Source organism: Gobio gobio (genome assembly GCF_949357685.1).
Source record: "Gobio gobio genome assembly, chromosome: 14".
Classification (NCBI taxonomy): domain Eukaryota; kingdom Metazoa; phylum Chordata; class Actinopteri; order Cypriniformes; family Gobionidae; genus Gobio; species Gobio gobio.
In genome coordinates this window covers 29,187,422-29,205,621 of record NC_137107.1, presented here as the reverse complement: position 1 = coordinate 29,205,621, position 18,200 = coordinate 29,187,422, and the positions used below count along the sequence as shown (strand labels likewise).

Below are 18,200 nucleotides of genomic sequence, written 5' to 3'. Positions count from 1 at the left end.
AGGAACTGAAGAAAGACTTCTGTTTTCATTTGTACATCCAAACACTGATAAACTGCCAGTGTTCACTCGTTCACAAGTAACGTTAATGATCTCGAGTGTTTGCATGGGCGTGCCAGATTCTCTGGGCGGGGGAAAGGGAGGTAACCGTTCCTGCTTGGACGTCAAACCAGGAGACTTCAGGATTGGCTCGTCTGGCCTGTCATTTTCTCAAAGGCAGAGAAAGACAGCCAGAACTCGGTTTTATACCGATCAACATTTCTATCCACTTGGGGACAATATTCAGGCTAGGGGAACTCATATTAATGTTGAAATACCTCATAAAATGAAAATTTCATGCCATGGGACCTTTAAAATAATTGAAAACGAGACAAAAAAAGAATTTAAATAAACCAAAACAACTAAAATTTAAATCACACCCTCAACTTTTCTTTGAAGAACCAGTATTCCCACAGTCTAGAAAAAACTGGATATATGAGGTAGTCTCATTTCTAAATCTGGAAAAGTCTTGTAAATTAATAAAATCTTATAACTCCACGGGCATTTGTATATATTTATGCCAAACTAAAAAATATTGTATGGGGTAGAAATTGTCATTTTTAAAAAATTCTTATCCTTGAGTTAATCCTTATCCAGAAAATCATGAACAACTGGAAGAGTCATGTGGCTTTCGAATATTATTGTGGACATTGGGGTGCCTTGGTGTCAAAAAGATTGAGGACCACAGCTCAAGGGCACTGCCATTACAACCGAGTAAAGTTATTTGCATCAATTATTCAAAGGATTAATGACTACGACTACTAAAAGCACAAGTTTTGCTTTTATTCATGAATAATTTAGATTTTCTTGAATTATTAGTGTGATTTATAGTGGGTTAACTCCATTGCAGTCTCATCACAGTCACAAAAACAGCTAAACATGAACAATCACACAGATACAGCTCATCAAATTGCATAAAATGGTCATAACTTTATAGATCTTTAGGAACATTATTTTATGGTCTAACTACTTAAAGTACTAGGTCTAGGTTAAGCAGACTGAACAAAAAGCCGTCGTACCCTTCAGGTTTCAGGTCTGGAATTCAATGGAGCACTCAATGCTCTCCGGAGTCAAGCCGTCTTCAAAAGCAAACAGAAAATACATCACCTTGCGGACCTTGGCCAGCTCGGCTATCCTCTCGCCGAACTCCTGGGCGTCAGCCTCGTAGCATTGGATGAGATCGTCGTCTGCGCTTTTCCAGAAGAGCCCTGTTGGTTCGAGGAGCTGGCGGGTCATGAGATGGGTGAGGTCGGGCGTCCAGAGCTGGGAGGTGGCAATGATGTTGAGGCGGCCAGGGGCGGACATGCGGATGTTCCAGCGGGTGAAATGCAGGGCCTGTTGGGAGAAGTCCAGGCTGTAGACGTGCTCACTAGGCCCCAGGAGACGTTCTCCATCCTGCCGTTTCTGGCCCCGCTGCTGCAGAGACTGTACGCGCAGACGCATCATCTCTGTCAGCTGTATATCAAGGTTGAACGTCAACTCAAGAGACATGTTCCTAGAGAAGATGTTTTGAAACCTGACTGCAAAGTTTTATTTTTTGCCTGGTCAAATTAGGCTTGTTTATCCACTGTGTGACCCCCTTGGCTCTCTGCTGATGTCTTCTGCGTATAAGTGCCACAATGAGCCTTTGCGCTCTGAAACCAACTTATTTCACAGTGGGGGGTTTTGTGTAGATGTTTGTTGCTCCCAGCAACAGCAATGCCACGTTCAAGAGGGAATTTGAGACATCGATGTGTGTTTGTTCCACATTCACCTGTCCATAAAGTTTACCTAGAACAGGGGCTGATTCTGTTAGAGGTGAACAGAACTGTGGGTCGGCGCGTCACCTGCAGTCAGTATCACAATGTGTCCAGATAATGGACCTGCTCCTCTTGGAACAATTGCCACAGAGGTGTACTTGAAATCTAATCTCGGTACTGTCCCAGAGGACTTGCTCAGGATGAAAGAGATGTAGTTCAGCTATAAAGCCTCCAAATCACCCTGGTGTCCTACCCACAACAGACTTTAACATTCAGGAAAATCTTGCTTTTTTGACCTGCATTTATGAAACAGAATGTTTAAATCCAGCTGGTTAAAATTGCTTATATCTCTGGATTTAAACATTCTTGGAAACATTTGGGATAATGTTAGAACACAAGTGGGTAGTTGTGAGTTGGACACCAGGGTGATTTGGAGGCGGTATAGCAGAACTGCATCTCTTTCATCCTGAGCGAGTCCTCTGGGACAGTACAGAGATCAGATTTCTAGTATACATCTCTGGTAATTGTGTGGTAATTGTGCGTCTGCTATCAATGACATCATACTCGCGTTACCCACGATTTCCGGTTTTGTTTTGTAGAAACCATGGAAACACCAAAGACGCTTTAATATATGAATATATTTAATGTATGTCTTATCAGACATGTGAGCAACTGTTTGGATACATTCATCGGCAGAAAACTAATCATTATTATATAGCTCAACACAGTAAGTCTTATTCTTTAAAACTCGTTTTCTTGATTTATCGCGAGTACCATGTTTTAACATGCCTAATATGAGTGTCTCATAGTAGCCACAGAGCGAACGCACAGATTATAGCATTATAACATAACTTTCAACACACTCAAATGTATCTAAAATGATTAAACAGCACTGAATTACCCCACATACGTATGACTGGAATAAGCGGAAGCATTCGTCTGCGGCATAATGAAAGCTCCGCGAAATCAAGGCGTCATCAAGCTACGCCTTTGTTTTGAATAAGTGACCTCTAGCGGCAAGAAATGACATATTGTGGCTTTAAATATTACACTGAACAGTATTGGAAATTCATATGGTTTAGAGTTCATTTTTATAAAGTTTTTTGGTGTTGTCATATTTTTTCTTTTGATGAAATATTGTTTAAAATTAGTCAATTTTTTTTCATGTCATATTTAATTCTGTTATATTTAAACATTAGTTAATTTGATTAATTCAAGAACCAAGAGCTTATTTTGCAAAAGCAGGAGTTGTGTCTGACTAATAAGTTTTCATTAATTGAAATTAAATAATATAATATAAATATAACTTTAAAAACGTACACAAAAATTAGAAAGGTCGTCTTGGCAACTAATTGTAAGTTGAATTGTGTAGTTGAAGAGCTAAAATTTCTAAAAAATAAACTGAAAAAAAGAAAAAATAAGTACAACAAATTTACTAAGACTTAAACTAAGACTTATACAATTAAAATGAAAACTGTAAATATAAAAAAATGCAAATTTAGGTTAGGTTAGGTTACTTTATTAATACCCGCAGGTACATTTGTTTTGCAGTAAAATGATATGATAATGGAATCCATGCTTTACACACTATTTAAAATATGAATAAATACTATAATAAAATTATGCTGAATATGTCTTATGATTTGTCACCACTTTTAGTAAACACTCATGTCACTTCTGTGTCTTTCAAGGTTATTCCAGACTGGAAGGAGCAGGAATGGGATCCAGAGAAGGAAGACTCTTATGCAGGAATATTCCACTTCCGTTTCTGGCGGTTTGGGGAATGGATGGACGTGGTGATCGATGACCGTCTCCCCACGGTGGACAACCAGCTGGTGTACTGCCATTCAAATGATAGCAACGAATTCTGGAGCGCCCTTGTGGAAAAAGCCTATGCCAAGTAAGCAGTTCAGGCAGCAGACAAATTAAAAGAATCTATATAGAGATTAACATTAAAGTGTGATGACAGTAATGCTAAGTTATTTCTCTGTACCAATCAAGAGTTTATGGTTGCTATGAAGCCTTGGATGGTGGGAACACTTCCGATGCCCTGGTGGACTTCACTGGCGGCGTGTCAGAACCTATGGACCTTCTGGAGGGCCAGTTTGCTGATGATGAAGTTGCCAGAAACCAGCTCTTTGAAAGAGTGCTCAAGGTCCATAATCGAGATGGCCTCATCAGCTGCTCTATCAGGGTGAGAAAGACATAATGCAAGTTTACAATACAATCAGCACAATTCTGATTTTATTTGATTTGATTTGATTTGATTACATTTGAATTATTATTATATTTATTCCCATGATAAACACATTGTAGAAGCCCAGAGCACATATTGTACATGTTATTGTGTCTCATGTCTCACTTTTGCAAAAGTGCCAAGATTTGTATTCAGACACTCATCCATCTATTAATCCAACCATCCATCATTTTTTCTGCTCTCATTTATTTTCTTTCATGAAAGTGTACTTTCCCACAGTCAAAGCAATCTTTGGTTGTGTGTGACTTGCTTGCAAATGATCTGTGAAACTTTGTGAACATTTTTGAATATCTTTTTTATTGATTAAAGGGTTAGTTCACCCAAAAATGAAAATCAGCCCATGATTTACTCACCTTCAACTCATTCTAGGTGTATATGACATTTTTCTTTTCAGACGAAAAAGATGAGAAAAGACGAAAAGATCCTGGCTCTTCCAAGCTTTATAATGGCAGTGAATTGTTGTTTCATTTTTGAAGTCCATAAAAGTGCATCTATCCATCATAAAACTGCTCCACATGGCTCCAGGGGTTAATTAAGGCCTTCTGAAGTGAAGCGATGCGGTTGTGTAAGAAAAATATCCATATTTAAAACTTTATAAAGTAAAATATCTAGCTTCCGCCAGATCGGAAAAAAACGTAACTGGTGTGCAATCTCATAAAACGTAGCGTAAGCATTTTGAACTGCGAGAGAGGCACTACACTTTCTGTGTAAGTTGAATACAGAAGGCGTTCGGGTGGAAGCTAGATATTTTACTTTATAATGCATCGCTTCGCTTCAGAAGGCCTTTATTAACCCCCCGGAGCCATGTGGAGCACTTTTATGATGGATACATGCACTTTTATGGACTTCAAAAACAAAACAACACTGCCCTTATAAAGCTTGGAAGAGCCAGGACGTTTTTCGTCTGAAAAGAAAAATGTCATATACCCCTCGGATGACTTGAGGGTGAGTAAATCATGGGCTAATTTGTATTTATTTTATAGTTGTTGTTTTTTTTTTCAATAGAATATTGTATAAAATGCCTCTCAATACTTGAGTCGATTAAGAGGACTGCATTGTGTATTAAGCAACATTTGGGAATCCAGTTAAACAGCATGTACCAGACAGGTCTGTAATTTATGGAGATTGTCTAGGGTTCATAACAGAAGCAACTGTATCAAGTTTCACTTTAACTTCAGGGGTTTTGTTTAAATGTGCAGGAGAAAATGACTGTTTGCATTTATGTAAAAATGCTCCATTTGATACGCAACACAGTCCTTCCATGTCCAAGTTCAGTCACTCTCTGTCCGTCATTCCAACCTAGTGTTGATAATGTCGATACAATTATTCATGTCACATAGTGCTTACACACGCCTGTGTATATTGTCAGCTTCATTTGCACAGCAAGTCCTCTGCTCATTCAAGTGTAAATAATAAATGGGCGTGGCTTGTCTCCTACTGATTAACATCACTATATTTTACTGTACTATGTAATTATGGACCATTCATAATCAATAATTCACAGACATGGATTGTGCTTGCATTCTAATCAAGGATAAAGATGGTTATGGTTTTGGATAGACTTAATAATGTCAGATGTTCTGCAAGCAACCTGAAATTTGACCTTTGGTGTTCAGGCAACCACGATAGAAGACATGGAGGCAAGACTGGACTGTGGGTTAGTGAAAGGCCACGCATATGCGGTGACTGACGTTCGTAAAGTTCGCCTGGGACATGGACTGCTGGCATATTTCAAGTCAGAAAAGCTACACATGATCCGCATGAGGAACCCATGGGGCGAGAAGGAGTGGAGTGGACCCTGGAGCGACAGGTGAGACTGCCCCCTCCTGGATTGGAGGTCGCATAGCGTATAGCAGGGGATTTGTGAAAGCCTTTGGGGTTTGTTAGTTTACGAAAAGCTAATAATTGATTGTTTATTTAATTACTTTCAATAAAAAATTTCATGGGACCATTAACCAACATCAGAGAACTAAGAACATGCAAATGTATTGTTAAGTTATTGAAATATTAACTTAAAATCACAGAGGGTACTTCAATTAAATATTGTAGGTCAAGGCTGACAAAAAAATTGGGAATCCCTGGCGTGTTGTCAACGATAATCAACTTTTTTTCCCTTCTTTTTTTGCCACTTTTATGACAGGAAATGTTGGGAGATAAGGGAGATAAGTTGCAAGCCAGACTCAAACCCAAATTTCCCACATGAGCGCCAAAGCTCAATGTGACAGAGCACTTGCTTTATGATGTGGCATTGTAATCAGACAACTTCTTACACTTCTTTTTTCTTACATCTTCCCAACAGTCAATTTTATATAATCTCTACAAAAATAGTGCAAGCATATACCGAAATGATTTTACTTTTTGCCTTCTCTACGCTTTTTGCAGTGTTGTGCTATACATCCTCAGAGACTAGAGAAAACCATTTCTCTCCCTCCTCTTGAGATGATTTCATTATAAATAACACATAGCCGAAGTGTCTATTCTTATCGCTGGCTGGTGTGAAATTGAGAAATCAAGCAAGGCAGGCAGGCTGGTATAAAATGGGAAGCTGCTGTGATTGAAACGCAGAGGTCTGAGGGTGTTTAGACATCCACCTCCTTTCATTTAAATAACTGTGTTGCCTCTTGTTTGATGACACCTACCCTAAATATCCACCACTGCAGGAAAGAGCATATTATTAAAACGGGGCTGTGTAATTGGAGAGAGGAAAATCTTCACAATCCTTCTGATCACACTTGGTTCAAGTGCTACAACAGGCAGGCTTATATTGGCCTCTGAATTATTTACTGGCTAGCCAGAAGAATCTTATTGAGGTGAAAGCAATCTTTCTTAATATTTCTGCTTTGATGAATTATTTATTCTGGGCTTGATTAGAAATACCATACTTGGTGACGTGCTCTATTTCTTTCACAGCATCCTAGAAAATCTTAGTTGATGGTTATGGACACAGGCTGTCGTCAGTGTATATAGTGCTGTGTGTGTGTTTATTTCTCACAGTCTGGTATACGCCGAATAATCACTGGTCTGTTTTGTAGCTCAGAGGAGTGGAAGAAAGTGAGCAAGAGTGAGAGAGAGAAACTGGGCGTCACTGTTCAGGATGATGGAGAGTTTTGGTGAGGCTTGCTCTGATCTTACCTTCTAGATCAGTCTAGATCACTGTCTCTAATCAGATGGGTTTCAAAAGTCTGAGACCACTAGTAAAAATGCTTCTATTTTGCAATTTTAATATTGAAAAAAAAAATTCTTTGTAGTTTATATTGTAACACATTGCAGTAACTAATCTAAATTAGCATTAGGTATTATGAACAAATAATAAATTCAAAAATTTTTGCATTTACATTTATACATTTAGAGGTTAATGTTAATTTATAAATAAATATTGCTAATTGTTCATATTATATTATATTATTATATTATATTAACACTTTACAATAAGGTTAAACTCATTAATGTTCGTTAATCCATTAGGTGTCATGTTCCAACAATACAGCATTTATTAATCTAGATCATTGTTAATTTATTTATAAATATACTATTATATTATATTATATATCATGTAGTAACAATGAAGAATTTATTAATTTAGATCAACTATTGTTGATTGTTTATTCCATTTATAATATAATATAATTAACTCTTTACAGAAAGGTTAAACTTCTGTTTTTTACAGAATTTTTTAATTTAGGTTAACCTTAATTTATTAATAAATATGTTATTCATTGCTACTCCTTTTTATTGCCTTTAATAATCACTTTAATGCCAATTAAGTAATGTACTATTATTAATTAATGTTTGTTCATAATACATAAATGTTCATTTAAACACCTTATAATGATACTAATGTATCAGTATATGTAGAAATTGACATAAACCTAAATTAATAATAATACAATGTGTTATGTTTTATGATTTATCAGGTTTTTCAATTCATGATATTCATGATATCTAATGCATCGTAACGAATTGAATCTTTTTGTAAAGACTTACCATAAAGTGTAAAGTGTTCAAATTTGAGTAAAAAGTAAACAATCAACATGTTATTTGATATGTTCCACTATTGACTTGTTGGTTTAAAACTTGTTCCCCTATTGCCCTTTTGCTTTAAAATCAGATTTGATTAGAGAAATCTCAAGAATCCCAGGTTTAGGACTGTTGTACACCACTGCATCTGATAAACACCTAAATTCTCCAGTCATCATAAACTTCACTTCCCTTGCTGGCTATAAACTGCATCACCAGGATGAACTTTGAGGATTTCTGTCACTACTTCACCGACCTGATCCTGTGTCGACTGATAAACACATCTTACTTGAGCATACATAAGACCTGGGAGGAGGAGGTGATGAGGGGATCCTGGATCCACAGAGACGACCCGCTCCGCAACCGCACCGGAGGCTGCATTAACCATAAAGCCACTTTTCTGCAAAACCCACAGGTCAGTATGCCTGTGTGCATGTGCCTTGTAAAATGTTGTTCTTGTCCTGGAGGCATTTAAAGCTTGCGGGCTTCATTGGAGTGAGTTTAACGCTCGCTTCTGCCCACAGTATGTTTTTGATGTGAGAAAAGTGGAAGACGAGGTGCTGATCTGCCTGCAGCAAAAGGAACGCAGAGCTACTCCCAAGGAGGGCAAAGGCGAGAACCTGGCCATTGGATTTGACATCCATAGGGTACAGAATTAAATGCACACATAAAAATCTTTATTTCATATTGCAGCACATTACAAGCCTTCACATCTGCCTGTCATATAGTATAAGAGACTAAAGCCAATGCTATAAGAATGAAAAAATAAATACAATTGGTATTCTGTCAGTCCATATTATATTTCTGTCTTCATTGAGCCTCTGTCCAACCACCAGGTGGAGTTGAACAGAAAATACAGAATGCACTCAGCTCAGCAGAAGGTCGCAGGGTCGATCTACATCAACTCTCGCTGCGTCTTTCTGAGGAAAGAGCTTAAGGAGGGGCGTTACGTCATCATCCCCACAACCTTTGACCCTGGTCAACAAGGAGAGTTCCTGCTCAGAGTCTTCACTGATGTGCCTTCAGACTGCAAGTAAATTAGTTTTCAGAGAAAATCTGATCAACCTGCACTGTCCAAATGAACCCTTTGCCATATTCTTTTTTTTTTCTATGTACAGTTTCAGTTGAAATATGTACATTAAGAAGAGTATAAATATGTAATTCAGAGCAAATAAATAGCAAAATGAGCAGTGGCGGCTGGTCAATAGAGGGCCTTGGGGCGCCGCACCCATCAAAATTCCAGAAATACACATGTACAAAAATGATATTAAAATGAAATAAAAATAAAACAGTTTACTCATACGATGTGCCGGCTGTTAGTAAGAGCCTCAGCATTTAATAAAAACTGGCTTTGATCGGTAAACTATTTTATATGTTCTTCAATATGTTTCATGCGGTTTCATGCGCGAGGGACGCCGGACAAATGGATGTCTATCTGAGTACAAAAATCTACGGGCAGCATGTGACCTGAAACTGGTCTCTAATTGGTTTCTTAAAGATTCCTTTTATCCAATCTGATTGGTTCTCGTCACCTGTCATTCAAATTTCCGTTCTTGGCAACTAAAGCGGAAGTGCGCGGGCGACACTGTCACTCCGACTCCGCCAAAACCTTGTTTGGATGATCACTTTCGTAGAGATGGCAGCAGTTAAACCAAATTCTTTCACAAGGCGTTCGCTGGAAGAAAAAAAAGGATAAAGGATCCCGGACCAACGCGATTTACAAATCCAGCAGCAGGCCAGTGACAGGACGCAGCTGCACTCTGAGTTTCACGCGCTTGTTATGAGAAACCGAGGTGGCTGGCTGGATGTGTTGTTAGCAATGCCCTTTATTGCTTTCCCTGTCTTTTATTTATCCCTGCCCCCCCCCCAAAAAAAATTATTTTTTGTCACCAGCCGCCACTGAAAATGAGAGTACATAAAGTGACATTGTATGATTTTTGAACATCTTTCCCTGGTTCATGGTACATTTTGAATAGTTGTAATGTATCTTTCAGCATACCTTCTGGTGTTCACCCATGTTTATGCTTCTTGCAATTATTGGATGGCTGCTAATGTTTAATGTTTTAAGTTCATGCATCAACAGAAACCAGCACAGACTAAAATATTTTAAGATTTAAGAAACCATATCATTACCGATTAAAATCGAGAAATTAATATTGTGCAATCCAGAGCTAGTGTCCGCACAGCTGGTGTGTTTAACTGTGTTATCTACATTGTGTGCATGAAACAAGCAAAATGCGGCATCAGAGAAGTGCTAATTAAAAGTCGAATTTTGGCACGTAACTGAAAACACCTGTTTTGGACAAATATTTTCAATAGCCGAAATTTCGGTGCATCCTTTATAACAAGACTGGTACCTGGCCAGAAAGGCTCATATCATTCCTGCTTGTGTTTCCTTAGAGAATTAACACTGGACGAGCCTCCTCAGACATGCTGGACTGGGATTTGCGGCTACCCTCAGCTGGTCACCCAGGTGCACGTATTAAGTGCCAACGGCCTGCAGGGCCAAGACGCCAATGGAGGTATGCCTACTATTTCTATATAAATAACAGACATATATAGGGGCTTTCACACCGGGTAGTTATGGAAACTCAATTATAAGAGCTAGCCACCAGGGCGGTCCCCCAGGAATTTAATTTCCCCCTAGGGCCGTTTTCCTGGTTGCATTCGCACCACTAGTAGTAACTCCGAAGTGCCATCAACAGGGATGTCATTTAAGTTGCATTCAAAATCTGGAGGATTTGAGGACGCTGTGAACGGAGCTGTGTTTTTGTTGTGTGTCGTGGGTTTCGTGATAACGGAGATGGAATGTAGACATATATGTTATGTGATTTAAAGTGTAAAAATGAGGGCTAAGAGACAAAAATCTCAGATGACAACTTGCACTGCTACATATTAAAGAATTCAATGTTTGTGTTTTCCATGTTTGTGGAGTTAGTTAGTGGTGTAAGTATACTATATGTAAAGTTAAACTGTGTTTACACTGCTTTTTAAAAATGGTGGGTGCCTGTGTTTTGTATGGCAGTAAAGCTAATTTAGTCCCCCCAAAAAGCATTCCTATAGCTAAAACCGTTCTCAGTTCCTGTGGTGCGAACACGCCAAAAAGTGGTTACTTCCGCCAATAGACATAGGAACTATAAAAATATTCCTCCGGTGCGAAAGCCCCTTATAAGTGTGTGTTTCGAGGCACATAAAATTAATAGCTGAAGATCAACACTATTAATCTACCTTGATAAAAGGTGCATTTATGATTTCTCTTCTTAATAAAATGTATTGCTTCTGGATTCCATTTATTGTGATTATACTAACAATTTGCATAGTTGATTTCTCCCCATAGACCCTTTTTTAAGGAGAATTCACCCAAAAATGGATTTTCTGTCATCGAGTACAGACTGTAAATGATGAATTATTCCTGTAACCCATTACAGATTCCGATTTTGTGCTGCTTAATAAGTCTAGAGCATTTTACATATAGAAATCTCTTTTGACCGCACACAGAGCTGCACTGCTTGATCTCCCACAAGACACGCTCTGACTTCTACACAGGAGGTACTGATATTAGCAGCCACTAGCATCTCCCTCCCCTTATAGAAATGTGAGCATGTTACAAGATTCATTCGAATTCTGAAATGTGTCTAAATCTGCCACACTGTACTTTCTCATTTACTTTAGTTGTAGCACTGAATAGTGAAAGTGACACATTTGTCATGCACAATGAAGACACATTTTTAACATGTTTTCAGTGTGACTGGTTTTACTTTGTGCTCTAAATTCTCTAGTGTCAGTCTGTGCCTTTGTCTCCTTTGCTTAAGTGTTTCTGTCACCTCAGCACTGTGGTTCTGCATTTATGTTCTTAGTGATTTTTTTTTCTTTTTTTACCAAAGCTAATAATGATAATGTGTACAAATCAAAAATATGCTAAGATATTCCTCAAAAACCAAGATGAATTCCACAACAATTGCAAAGTTATTACCGAGTTATTGAGTGCTGTGTGTTTGTGGAGTTGGTGACTGAAGATTTTGAAGGTTGTGGAGTTTTTTTTGTGAAATTTGTTGTAAATGAATGAATTAAGCTTTTGGTTTGACATCAGAGTTCAGTGTGTTTGGTTGTTCAGAGAAAACAAGAGTTGTTTCCTAGCTAAAGTGGTAAACAAATGGTATTCACAGTGATGATGTAAACATACCGTAATGTTAAAAAAGACCTGCTGGGAAACTGGGTGGAACTGAACTCAGGTTCGGAGCAAGCGATTTTTTAATTTTTTAATTTTAATCTCCAACTTGACTGTATTCAATGCATGTGCATTGTATTTGTTTCTTTATGGTGCACTACAAAAATAATTTTCTTAATCATTATTTTTGTCTTAAGCATCCAAAGAACAAGGTAAATTTATTCTAGACTTGAATATGAAAATACACTGCCGCTTAAAATGTAGGGGTCAGTAAGATTTTTTAATAATGTTACATTCTATTTCAAATGAATGCTCTTCTTTGGAACTTTTTAGTCATCAAAAATTAAAAAAAAAAAATGTATCAGGTTCCATAAAAATACTTTGACTTCACAGGAATAAATTATATTCTATAATATATTCAAATAGAAAACATAGTTACTTTAAATTGTAATATTTTTTACTAGAAAAAATACAGATTAAGATAATATTTTTGCAGCGTGTCAGTGGTAAAGGCAGCAAATGTATGCACTGAATCCTGTTATATAAAGTGTGTGGCTGACACGTGTCTTTTTTTTTTCTTTTTTTTAGCCTCTGACCCATATGTGATCATCACCTGTGAGGGGGAGAAAGTTCGCTCCCCCGTGCACAAAGACACACGCTGCCCTAATTTTGATATTAAGGGAATATTCTACCGCAAAAAGCCAAAGGAAGGCATTCACATCGAGGTAAGTTGGAAGTATGTAATTACATCTCTTCCTCCTTCAGTCTGTTTCACCAACTGCTACAGATCTCCTTCCCTGTACTGATCACACTGATCTGTTCCTCTCTCTCCTTATTTCTGCTTTTCTTCTCTATTTCCCTCGCTTAACCCCTCTGACCGCTCCTTGACGAACTCAGATCTACAATAAGAATGTGATTGTTGACACCTTCCTGGGTCAGGTGACCCTCTTTAGTGACCCTAACGACCGCCAAGAGCAGCACACGGTCTACCTTAAAGACAAGGGTAGTCGCCAAGACAACAACCTTCCAGGCACGCTGACTGTGCGCGTGATCACCTGCACCACTTTAACCAACATCTGATCAGAAACTAAATGCAGCCTTGTGCATATCACCACTTCACACTTTCAGCTTGGTTTCCTCATTCACCCTCAATGCCTTTAGCACTTATAAATTTCTGCTTTTTTTTACAGTAAAGGGTTAGTTCACCCCAAAGAAATAGAAAGTTCTGTCATTATTCACTTTCATGTCGTTCCAAACCCCTTTTGCTGTTATGTTTTCTATAGATCAAAAAAGGACGTTTTGAGTAATCCTCACAGTTGGTAGTGACCACAGTAATCCATACAGTACTTTTGAAGCCATATAATAGCTTTATGTGAGAAACAGAAAGTCATTATTCAGTGATAATCTTCTGCTCCAGTGATTGTTAAAGGGTTAGTTCACCCAAAAATGAAAATTCTGTCATTAATTACTTACCCTCATGTCGTTCGACACCCGTCAGACCTCCGTTCATCTTCTGAACAGAAATGAAGATATTTTAGTTGAAATCTGATGGCTCTGAAAGGCCTCCATTGGCACAATGGCACGGTTCACTCTCAAGATCCTTAAAAGGTACTAAAGACGTCGTTACAAAGTCCATCTCACTACAGTGGTTCTAAAATAACTTTATGAATCTGCGACAATAGTTTTTGTGTGCAAAAAAACCCTAAATAACGACTTACATAGTGATGACGATTTCAAAACACGGCCTCATGAAGCTTCGAAGCGTTATGAATCAGTGAGTCGAATAAGCAGTTTGAATCGCCAAATTTCAGCAGTTTGGCGGTTTGACACGCGATCCGAATCATCATTCGGCTCACTGATTCATAACGCTTCGAAGCTTCATGAGGCCGTGTTTTGAAATCGTCATCACTATATAAGTCGTTATTTAGGGGTTTTTTTGCGCACAAAAACTATTGTCGCCGATTCATAAAGTTATTTTAGAACCACTGTAGTGAGATGGACTTTGTAACGACGTCTTTAGTACCTTTTAAGGGTCTTGAGAGTGTAACGTGCCATTGAGCCAATGGAGGCCTTTCAGAGCCATCAGATTTCAACAAAAATATCTTCATTTCTGTTCCTAAGATGAACGGAGGTCTGACGGGTGTCGAATGACATGAGGAGAAGTAATTAATGACAGAATTTTCATTTTTGGGTGAACTAACCCTTTAACTTGAGAACACCTGTGACAGAATTGAATCAGTGAGTTGAACTTGGGCTGTGCCCAAAATCGTCCCCTATACCCTCATTCACTATTCCCTACATTAGTCCACTATTACAGTTCACTTGAGGGAGTGAATGAAAACGAGTGATTGAATTCGGACACTTTGTGTGCCGGAAGGGCTGCCGCTTTTGCATAGTTTGTGCAAAACTGGCAACTTCAGTAGTAATATGAAACGATTTAGATTGAACTCTGTCTATGGAATCTATGTATAAACCTTAATTAAGCAATTTAATAATCAATGAAAAAGGAATTTATACTGTTTAATATTACACTGTTGCCACATTGGAACAGCAGTTTGGAAAATAGATGAATGGTTGATTCAGCTGTGGGCGCGATCTTCTGGCAAGACGTGGAAATTCATAAGGCGCACGACTCTCACAGTGCATTATGGGTATTCTCTAGCCGTTGAGTCTACATCTGTTGTACACTCGTTGTTGCGGTGCATTGTGGGATTGAATACGTGCACTCGTTAATGTCCACTATGGTTTCGGACACCACTACAAATGGCTGTCCCCTCAAATAGTGCCCTATTTAAGGGTATAGGGGGCGATTTCGGAAACAGCTTTGTCCATTCTGATTCATGAATGAATCATTCATCTTTTGAGCCTGTTCTTTTCAATGAACCATTTGATCCCTAATTCATTGATCAGTTTTCCAGTGGTTATTAATTTAACGGTTCACTGGAGAGGAAGATTATAGGTGAATAATGAATTCAGTTTTGTAAAGTAAAGCTATTGATACTCTTCAGAAGACTTTGAATAAGGTGAATTTGGAGCGGAATGCTGTTGCATGAAAAATGGCTACATTAAGATTCAAAAATTATGTTTTTGTGTTCCACAAAAAACAGCACATGGGTTTATAACATGACGGTGGGTAAATTATAACATCGTTTTAACTTCTCAGTGGACTATTCTTTTAATACCACCCAGTCATGAACTGATATTGTAATAAAGGGCTATGCATTGTGTTTGCATGAGCAGCTGAGGTGGTCTAAGGTAGCCTCGCTTCGTCTGCCAGATCACTGAATGCAGCCCAGCCCAGGGAAATGATTTAAATCCGATACCCCCCCCCCCCCTCCTTTCTCTCTTTCCATCCCTTCTCTCCTCCACGCTTTCACTCATCACATATTCAGTCAGTGTCAACACATGTGCCCGTTCACACAGCTTCCCTCAAGATGCACTGATGTGGAGGTCCACCTGATTACAGAGACCTTGATCTTTAGCAAGACCTGATCGGCTCTCATTTAGGTGAAAGATTTCAGTGACCGGTGGGCCGCAGCGGGCACCTCTTCAGATTCTCCGGGTCACGTCGCTTGACAACAGGAGTCTGTAATAGAGCCTACTGGAGCATGAAGACAAGTTCTACTCTTACCAGTGGATACAAAGTACCAAAAGCCCACCCGGACTATCTGCCATGGCATTTTTTGCCTGAAAACATGGATGGGCATTACAAAAATGCCAGGGAAGTTTGATGAGCATTTCACCTTCATCCTGCATTTTATATTGTGTGTGAAAGTGTGTGTGTGTGTGTGTGTGTGTGTGGGTGTGTGTGTGTGTGTGTGTGTGTTTGGGTGACCAAATAGAACTGATTTGAGAAGCCATGTCCCACAACACAAGTTACATTTAGGATGACATTTGTCCTAATAATTAGCCTTTAGTTTGACAGCTATAAACAATATTTTAAAATGTCATCACTATGATGAGAAACCAGCAGCCTGATGTGTAGCTATTCGTCCCAAAAGAGAGGGTGGGTTAATGTATGTAGTCCTTTTGACCAAGTTATTTTAATGTTTATACATATATAAGAAATATCAGCTTATATTTTTATATTGTCAGTTTTCATTTCAGTTAAAAAAAATATATATAATTTTTATTTTGTGCTTTTATCGTTTTGTTTAGCTTTAATTTATTTTTATTTCAGTTCTAGTTTTCAGTATTTTTTGTTTTATGCATAGTTTTTAATAGCGTTTATTTTAGTTAAAAATTACCCTTTGTTAAAAACATCCGGCATGCGATACAAATGCATACAAATTTATGAAAATCTAAGTCATCTTAAAACATGAAGGCCTGGTTTCACAGACAGGGCTTAGACTAAGCCAGGATTAGGCCTTTGTTCAATTAGGGCATTTCTGACATATTTTAAAAAATGTCAGTGCAAGTTACTTTCAGTTAAAACAGCTCAATAATGCATTGTAGTCTGGGACTAGCTAAAGCCTTGTCTGTGAAACTGGGGGTAAATTAAGAAATCTTAAAGGAACATGTTTTTAAAATAGCTTCATTTTCCAACTCCCCTAGAGTTATACCATTTTCGAATCAATTCAGCCGGTCTTGAAAATAGTCCCCAGCATGCTCTCTGTGCAAGCAGGTTGTCACGTTGGTTATGTTGACGGAAGTGAGCCTATTTTCAGGCACTATGTAATATCATTACGCCTGCTGCACCCATGGTACGGCAGCAAAGTTTCTTGATTATTACGCAGGAATGAGAGTATAGTTCCTAGCCATATCGGTCTAGAAAATCGCAACTTTTCATTTTCCGTCAGTCTTAGTACACGATGTATAACTACAGAAGAATCAAGTTTTAAATAGGAAAAATATCTAAACTCTTTGGTCATTTTTGAGAGAGATGCTAATGGTCTAATCAGATTCAATGATCTATGCTAAGCTATGCTAAAAGTGCTACCGCCAGACCCAGAGATCGGCTGAATGGAATCGAAAACAGTAAAACTCAACTGTTTAACTCTAGGGGAGTTTGAAAATGAGGCTATTTTCAAAAAAAGTGGAGTGTTCCTTTAAGCTAAAAACTTACATAACTAACATTTAGTTTTGACTCATTTTACTGTGGCCTAAAAATCAGATGTATCCAAGTCTTTTTAAATAATAACGTTAATGTTTTTTTTTTAATTATTTATTTATGCTGTTTTGAATGTTTTCAATCACACCGGGTCAAAATATGCTTATAGTGTACAGGGCTCAATGCTAAGGATTTTTTCTATTGGCCCAGTTGGGACAGTGGTTCACATTTTTACTTTCACTGACCCCGCTACATAACTAAAATAATTACTGTAAGTACCGTTTTCGCTGTTTTTGACCCATGTAACCTTGTACTGTAAAAACAAAAGTTGATAGAGAATGATAGCCTAAAACTGTTGAGTGTGTGTCAAACATTCCAACCCGATCTCATGACAAGTTGTACGTATTTTTACGAGGTAGCTAATTCGTACAAAGTTTTTTTCCGGTTATTTAAATGCATCATCCGGTATTTAAATTGCACTTTTTCTTTTTGGAATTTTCAGTGTGAACACACTACTCGCACTATTTATACTACAAAATGCCGGGATTTGGGATACACCTAAATTTAAGACACCAAAATTATTGATTCTAATTTTGATACCATCACAGCAAAAAAAAAAAAAAAGAAAGAAACTACTAGCCTTGCTAATATAAAGTTCAGTAATAAAATAAAAACAAATAAACAAGTTACAATTAATAGCACAAATAAATACAATAGATAAAAATGAAATAAACAGTTTTTTGTTCAGGTAGGCCTAACAGTAGTGTTCAGGTACAGAAATCTTTACTATATAGATGTTGTTTGATCAACATTAAGGATCAGCATTAGGTCTATTAGGCTGCTGTCATTTTAAGAGCTAATGCCGGATCCAATATACTGAGACATATGCATTTTCTTTCTCAACTGTTTACGCTCACTAAAGACATAAACAAC

At 38.0% G+C, this 18,200-nt stretch overlaps 2 protein-coding genes across 2 annotated transcripts in view; one reads left to right on the top strand and one right to left on the bottom strand.

Annotated features, from left to right (window-relative positions):
- Positions 1 to 13,297, top strand: part of capn5b (calpain 5b) — a gene marked incomplete at both ends in the record, with an annotated part of 32,148 nt that extends 18,851 nt beyond the window's left edge. Inside the window, 11 exons of the mRNA XM_079836024.1 lie at positions 3,467 to 3,675; positions 3,777 to 3,969; positions 5,649 to 5,842; positions 7,065 to 7,142; positions 8,269 to 8,464; positions 8,574 to 8,696; positions 8,886 to 9,082; positions 10,450 to 10,571; positions 11,548 to 11,598; positions 12,806 to 12,942; positions 13,115 to 13,297. Coding sequence (XP_079692150.1) covers positions 3,467 to 3,675; positions 3,777 to 3,969; positions 5,649 to 5,842; positions 7,065 to 7,142; positions 8,269 to 8,464; positions 8,574 to 8,696; positions 8,886 to 9,082; positions 10,450 to 10,571; positions 11,548 to 11,598; positions 12,806 to 12,942; positions 13,115 to 13,297 — 1,683 coding nt within the window. The remainder of the gene's footprint in view (positions 1 to 3,466; positions 3,676 to 3,776; positions 3,970 to 5,648; positions 5,843 to 7,064; positions 7,143 to 8,268; positions 8,465 to 8,573; positions 8,697 to 8,885; positions 9,083 to 10,449; positions 10,572 to 11,547; positions 11,599 to 12,805; positions 12,943 to 13,114) is intronic.
- On the bottom strand, positions 1,066 to 1,527 carry ompb (olfactory marker protein b; the record flags this gene model as incomplete). The annotated part of the gene is made up of 1 exon (XM_079835140.1): positions 1,066 to 1,527. The coding sequence occupies one exon, from the start codon at positions 1,525 to 1,527 to the stop codon at positions 1,066 to 1,068; it is 462 nt and encodes a 153-aa protein (XP_079691266.1).
- Positions 13,298 to 18,200: the final 4,903 nt, after the last annotated feature.